The sequence below is a fragment of the Gossypium raimondii genome, chromosome 10 (assembly GCF_025698545.1).
Source record: "Gossypium raimondii isolate GPD5lz chromosome 10, ASM2569854v1, whole genome shotgun sequence".
NCBI classification, from domain to species: domain Eukaryota; kingdom Viridiplantae; phylum Streptophyta; class Magnoliopsida; order Malvales; family Malvaceae; genus Gossypium; species Gossypium raimondii.
Window position 1 is genome coordinate 49812707 of NC_068574.1, and position 7953 is coordinate 49820659.

Here is a 7953-nt window from a genome sequence, read left to right on the forward strand (position 1 = left end):
TGAAAGAGGATTATAAAATGATCCAAAATACCTATTTGTATTTTTATAGAAGGATCATGTTTAAAGTTTGTTATGATTATTGTTGAAACTCTTGAAGAGATCAAAATATGTTTCCCCAAAATTTTCTCTCACTCATGATTTTCAAAAGAATGGTGATATAAATACTTAGCAATACATTCAAATAGTCATTTGAAAAACTAGTATTCAAGACTGAATACGTAGAATATGAGAAAGTATGTTATGTTTTCATGAGGGGAAGTAAATACGTGTTGTACATTTTTTCCCTTAATCGAAGTTTTGTCCCATTGGGTTTTCTTGATAATATTTTTAATGAGGCAGCATATTATGCGTATTATAGATTGTATACTCTTTTTCCTTCATTAAGTTTTTATCCCATTGGGTTTTTCTAATAAGGTTTTAACGGGGCACATTATCTATCAATGGATATCTAAGAGGAGTGTTATGAATATCTTTTTAAGTGAATGTCCATTATGATCAAGATAAAGTTTTGATATACTTTAAATTCTAATAGTTATTAGAATTAGATATCTACTTATTCTACACTTCTTATGCTTATAAATAAAAACTCTGATAAAACATTGTAATCAACCCTTTTGATCAATAAATTACATTCTCCATTACTTTCATATTTTCTTTGTTCTTTATTCTCTCCATCCCTCTTTATTTTATAACCATATAAATTTTTTAATCCTGCTTTTCGCTTCTCAATTATTTCTCATTTTTTCCCTGAAATCAAATCAAAGATTGCCCAAAAAAGATCAACAAATATTTGTGATCTCCTTGGGCTTTTTTTTTTTTTTTTTCCATACCACATCATCTCCAAACAGTCCCTTCTCTATAAGTATACCTCCCTCTCTCATTTACTCCCATAACACATCCCTTCTTGATTTTCCAACTATTCTTTCTTTATTGTTTTGGTTTGCTGCTTTTTCTTTACAGGTGGTCAGGGTTCTTATTATTCATTGCATACGATGCTTGGTTCTGGTGGTGGAAGTGGCAGCTGTTCCAAGGACATGGCGGTGGAGTTAGGAGATGAACCCCATGTTTTAGTTGTGGATGATAGCCTCATTGATAGGAAACTGGTTGAGAGACTGCTCAAGAACTCCTCTTGCAAAGGTACAACCTTTCTTTTCTTCTCTAACCCTTCAGTTTTGGCCCTTTTTTTCCCCAAGAATTTCATTTCTTTTGGTTGTGTTGTGTTGCACTGACTACAGCAGAGAATGCACTGAGGGCTGTGAATTATTTGAGACTGGGAAATGATACATTGGAAGGCACTGTAAGTAGAACATAAAATAAAACTCCATCCCTTTCATCAAATTCATAAAGATTGTGTCTTTATGTCTTTTCTTTGTTTTACAGGTTTCTGAGGTTAATATGATAATAACAGATTACTGCATGCCTGGAATGACCGGCTATGAACTGCTCAAGAAAATCAAGGTGCTAAACATTTCATTACTCAAAAGTTGTTAATTAGTAACATTTGCAAGTACCCTTTTTTCATTTCACTCACCATTTTGAATTAAAACCAGGAATCATCCGTTCTCAAGGAAGTCCCTGTTGTAATCATGTCATCCGAAAACATACCCACTCGTATCAATCAGTAAGTTTTCGTGTCATTCATTGCTGAATACAAATTATAATGTTAAAAAGATTGTAATGTATGTATATTGTATGAGGAAACAGGTGCTTGGAGGAAGGTGCAAAGATGTTCATGCTAAAGCCACTGAAGCGGTCTGATGTGAAGCAACTCAAATGGCACTTGATGAAATGCAGGAGCTGAAGTTAGAGGCAAGAAAGCAACAAATAGGATTCAAGAACAAGATTTGTAATGAGAAAAAGAAAAGAAAAACTTTATAAACCCACATTTTTGTTTTTCTTAGTAGGGTGTAGTGAAAAAATGGGGGTGTCTATATTGTTTCCATTCTTCAACTTTTGTGCGTCTGACATTTCTGTTTTAAGCCAGATATTGGCATTGATACAAATATGATGATTCCATATAAAATAATTCACTGAATGAGGTAACAAAGTCTTGTCAATGTTGGTAAAGAGAGATTCTATGTTTCAAGTTCGGCTTTTATCTTTGCGGGTAACTATTCTGCTTATAATTTTATCATACATGGTTTTATTAGGTAAGTATTCTGGTTTGATTATCAATATCTTTTTTATTCTTGTTATAATTTATTTGGATATATATTATTTGTAATTGTATTTTATTTGGATATATAAATTTTAAAATTATACATGAATTTTATTTAATTCTATTTATAAAATTGCACAGTTTATGTATACAATTGTACATTAAATCATAGTTTTAGTAATTATCTCTAAATTTTAAAAATAATTTTAATTTTAAAAATAATGTTTAAAATATTTTTAATTTTAGAAATCATAAATATCTAATACTTCAAATAAAGTTTTAAATAATGTTAAAGCATAATTTGACTTAAGAAAAAATAAAAAATAAAAATTCACTAAGGATATTGATGCAGGTAGAAGTAAAGTTTTTTAAATCAAATCGATGATCAAGCCAATTAGACCATCGGTTTAATTAATTCGATTAAAAAAATATTAAAAATTTAAAAAATCTAAAAAAACCTAGTTCAATCGGTTTTTTAGCTAGTTAGCTTGGTCTGTACCGATTCTTTGTCTAACTAATTCAAAGTTACTTTTTGGAACGATTCATTGACTATTTTCGGTCTAACTGATCCCATCAATTCAAACAAAACTTGATAGAAGTGAAATATTTAAAAAATTATTACATAATATAAGTAAAATTACATAAAAATTTAAAATTAATTTTGAAGGAAAAATTAATTTTATTATTAGTAAATTTATTTTGCATTAAACATGATTTAAATGCAATATAGTCTTAAAATTTAAATATAAATGAAGTAATCATTTAATAACTATAATTATGAATTAAATATTAAGATAAATAATATTGATATTTATGATAAATTTAAATTTAAGAAAAAATCATTTAAATATTAATATAAGTATTGTTTAAATTTATTTTAATTAAATTTTATTTATCTTTATGAATAATATTATATATTTTTATTTTTGAATTTCTAACTTTAAACTATAATTTTTAAGGATAAATAAAATATATTATTTAAACTAAATTTTATGAAAAATTTAAAATTAAACTAAATATTAAAAATAATAATTTTAAATTTAGAAATTAAAAAATTAAAATTAAGATTGTGTTAAGAATTTTATGAAAGGATGAATAAGTTTTAAATATTAAAATTAATAATATTTATCCTTATGATAATTAAATTGTAATTAACCAAAAATTCAAAATAGCAAATATATCATATTTAGGAAGTGGACGACACAAACATGTTATCATTAAATTAATTAAACTTCATATTATATATTAAATTAAGGTTAATTACCTAATTAACTAAACTAATTAGATGTATATACATTGGAGTTAGGGGAGGAAAAATAAGAACTTCTTCTTCCTCCCCAAACACTGAAATTGAAGAAAGAAAAACCTAAGGAAGAGTTTGACTTTCAGCCCTAATTAGATAAGTGCAATTTAGTTCTTTTCTTGTAATTTCTATAGATTTGACGTTATAGGAGCTTGATTTAGCTAACTCATATACCAATTTGTAAAACTAGTAGAGTTTTAAGAAGTTTTCATTATTGAGTTCTTGAAGATTTAGGTGTTAAATTAATAGATTTTAAACTTAGATGTGAAAAAGACTAAATTGTAGTGTTTAATTAATAGTTTCGTATATTAAGAATCAAACTAAATAAAATATAAAATTGAATTTAGAAATAATAATTAGGAGGTCCCTAGTGGGTAATAGTGAAATCAGATTTCAATTTGGAACTTTAAATTTGAAACTTTAGCCATTCTTGGAGCAATTGGCTCATTGCGAGATGAAATTTGAGGAATAGGTGTTCGAGTGTCTACGTTAGAGGAACATATGGCTTATCTTATGTCTCAATTTCTTCCACCGTAGCCTCCTCAAGACGACTAGGACACATTTTCCATATTGCATGCATTTTCATATTCACATTTGATATTTTGCATTGTTTATGTTATTTTCGTATTTCTTTGTTGTTAGAACTTGTTGAACTTAAATGTTTATTTGGTATCTTAAGATACCTTGAATCCTTGATTTTTATTGTTCTATCATTGGACTAACAATTTTTTTTTCTCTTTTAAGCTTTATTAATTTGTTCTTCATCCGTAACCTTATTTCAAATCACTATATCATAACGTAATTCCATGACAATTCAATTTGTTTTCTTGTTATATTCTTTAATTTTTAATATTGTCATAATATTCGTATAAATTTATATAAACTACTCAAAATACTCTAAGATCTTCTTCTTCATTTACACATACCTAAACATGGGTAACTGTAAACAATTAAAATAACCATACACTACAAATTTTAAATCAAAGCATAAAAATCTTCAAGAAGTCATAAGGCCTTTCGGTTTTACGCTTCTTCCTCAACAAACCTTGCTTTGATTTTTTTTCCGCCCCCTTCCTTTATTTTTTCTTTTGGTTAGCCGAATGGAGAGAAAGTGGGTAAGGATTCCTCCACTAATTCAATCAAGGGTAAGGATTCCTTTATAACTCCATTAGTGGAAATAAATGGAGATTATTAATCTCCTCCACTTACTTTAGTTTAGGCCTAGTTGCACCTAAGGCCTTGCCTAATTATCCATTTGAATCTCCCTTCATTTCCTTTATTAAATCATTCCTTTCCACACATTTGAACTTGCTACTTTTCACCTTTTACATTTAAGTTCATACCTCAATTTAACTATTCACTCAATCTCGATTTTTTTATGTCATAATTAAAATCAATACGATTGATACAATGCTATTTCGTGGGGAGATTAATTGGTAGTTTAAAGCGAAAGTTGTTTTCTAAGACTCTATCTCTATTTGTGGATAGCTTTTGTTGCCTTTTTATATGTTATCCATGATTGTTTAAATGGATTAGATCGAGAATCGATTGATATATCACTTTGTTACCTTTTTATATGTCATCTATGGTTGTTTAAATGGATTAGATCGAGAATCGATTGATATATCAATTCGATGAGATGGATTAAACCAACTAAACTGCAAACTGTTTTCAATAATAGTTAAGTCATGAATCAAGAATAGATTAAACTGAAAAAAGAATCCACAGAACTAATTTTTATGTTTTTGCCTTAAATTTCATTCTCTAAATTAGAGAGAGAGAAAACAATTTCTAAACCAACCAGCCCAAATCCAAAAAATTGAATAAAAAGTACAACCCAAATAAAAAACCAGCCCAAATCCAAAAAATTGAATAAAAAGTACAACCCAAATAAAAAAACAGAAAACTAAATCCTGGTTTAAGTAGTTAAGTTTGAATGTTTGGACTATAGTTCGGAATGTTCTAATTTTTTATAATGAGTTAAATTTAAGTTTGAATTAAAGATTTTAGAGTTGGATAGATGATCGAATCAATTATATAATTGAATTTTAGATTAATTGATTGGATTAATTCGATGGCTAGTCAGTTCACTGTTTAATAGTATTAATAAAGTAATATTTTTAAAAAATAATAATTTAAAGAAAAATCTAATTTAAATAAAATTGTGGTCAAATTATTAGTTTATAAGCCAGGCTCATAACCAAAAAATAAAATAAGAAAACCTAAATTTGCTCTTTCATATTACCCAGTTCTTTTTTGTCGCCTAATTTTCAGACTTCTTTTTTCCTCCTTTTTTTTCAGTTTCATCTTTTCATCTTTTAACTTTCTGCTTCACTGCTTTTGATTTGATTGTGAAGGTGGTGGCTGCAGCTTGAAATGGTAGCTGATCGATGGCAGCAAGAGAAGCAGCGTGGTGCAGCAGTAAAATGGTGAGGTGAGGGGCAGCCCCAAAAGGCCAAAAGCCTGCAACTACCAATTTTCTTTGTCTTTGAGTAAATCATCAACCGCCTAACTTCTGGTATTTTTTCCTCGAAAAACTGCAATGAAGGCCATGGACCAGCTTTCAGTTTTTGCTAAAGTGCACTCCACTTACTCATGTTCAGACTCAGAATCTCCACATATAGAAGTTCTTTTTGCAACTTTAGTATATTCAAAGAGGATAATATCAGTTTATGGGCACGACACGATCCAAAAAACTAGAATATTTTGCTAGTCAGCAGACAGTGACATTTGAGGGGACAGTTACTGGACAAGTATTTTAGAAGAAATCATGGATTTTATCTCACCAAACCATATGGTGAACTTAATTAAAAATGGAAGACGAAACAATGATTAAAAACGTAACAGTTCATCATACTTGGCAGACGCATCCGCAGAGTGCTAAGGAAAGAGCATGTGAAAACCCTACATTACATAAAGTTTGTAAACAAAGTAATTAAGCAGAATGGCAGAAGCAACGGTTGTTTGCATGAACGCAGCAGATCATGAAATTAGCTATGCCGATAATTCAGATTTTCAAATCTCTTTTAGTCTTTCACTTTTCTTTTTCTTTTTCTCATTAATATTAATTAATTCTCCGTTATATGTGTTTTTTTTTTCCAAAAAAAGAAAACTATCATGTTAAGTTGCTAAATTCTTCTTTTGAGAAAGAAGTAATGCTGAAGTTAAGGCCAATAATTGAAGAATCCATCACACTTAAGTTCAGCAATACTGTTCCAACTTATATGAAAGTGGCAGACTTGGGTCGCTCTTCAGGTCCTAACACCTTCATGACCATATCACACATTATTGACACCGTCTATGGGATATGTCAACAAGAACATTTGAAATTACCCAAGTTTAAAGTGCTTCTAAATGATCTCCCAGAAAATGACTTTAACGCTGTCTTTAAGTCAGTTCCTGGTTTCTTTGAAAGGCTGAAGAAAGAGAAACGAGATATAATGCAGAAAAGGTGTTTTATACGAGGAGTTGCAGGTTCTTTCTACCATAGAATTTTTCCTTCCAAAGCCTGCACTTTGTACATTCTTCCTGTGCACTTCATTGGTTCTCAAAGGTCAGACATGGTAGTCCACTTATATATATATATATATATATATATATATATATATTCTTTCAATGATTAACAACTTTTTAATCTCATTCACTTTTGATTTTGTGAGTAGGTCCCCCGTGGCTGGAGAACAATAAGGGGAGCATATATATGGCAAGATCAAGTCCTCCCAATGTTTTACAAGCTTATGTGGACCAATTTCAGAAACACTTTCACAAATTTTCTAAGCATGCACTCAAAAGAAATAATACCCCAAGGCCGAATGGTGCTAACATTAATAGCTAGGAAAAACCCAAATCCCTATGACGAAGGTTATCGTTTGGAGCTTCTTGCTAAACCCCTTCTTGACTTGGTTGCACAGGTTATATACATATATATTTATATATATTTGTATTTTGTTTCTTTATAATTTATTTAAATCCAAAAGCAATAAATTAACTTAGTTAAAAATTGTAGGGAGTTATAAAAGAAGCGGATGTGGATTCATTTAATCTTCACCTTGCAATGAAGAAGTGGCTGAGCTTGTTAAGAGGGAAGTATCTTTTGAAATTAACGAGCTACAAGTTTTCCACAGAGCAGCTCCGTAACAAACACTTGGGTTTCAACTTTTATATAAAAATGGGGAAAAACATTGCAAATACTATGAGAGCTATTCTGGAACCTATTCTCTACTGTCATTTTGGAGATGCTATAATTGAGGAAGGTTTGCAACAAATGCAGCAGATCCTCTAAGGTGCTCAATGCTTCAAAAGAAGGTTAATTGACTAAGAAGTAGTTAATAAAGGAATTTAGAAAATAGATAAGAGAATATGGATTACAATCCAATGATGGTTTATAAAGGCATTGGATAGTAGGGTTCTTAATTATAGCAATTAAATTTTATGTTGTGGCTGTGTAGTTTTGTGTTCATACAATCTTTTTCCTTTTCCTTTTCTTTTTCTC

The 7953-nt window shown here is 29.5% G+C and overlaps 1 protein-coding gene and 1 pseudogene across 1 annotated transcript; both read left to right on the plus strand.

The window, feature by feature from the left end:
• Nucleotides 1-969: 969 nt before the first annotated feature.
• Nucleotides 970-1801, plus strand: LOC105778641 (two-component response regulator ARR17-like). The gene is made up of 5 exons (XM_052622736.1): nucleotides 970-1137; nucleotides 1227-1297; nucleotides 1381-1458; nucleotides 1551-1621; nucleotides 1705-1801. Exons 1-5 carry the CDS (start codon nucleotides 993-995, stop codon nucleotides 1799-1801), a joined length of 462 nt encoding a protein of 153 aa, XP_052478696.1. The 5' UTR covers nucleotides 970-992.
• Nucleotides 1802-6405: 4604 nt separating this feature from the next.
• Nucleotides 6406-7743, plus strand: LOC105775556 (probable methyltransferase TCM_000331; annotated as a pseudogene).
• The last annotated feature ends 210 nt before the right edge of the window (nucleotides 7744-7953 follow it).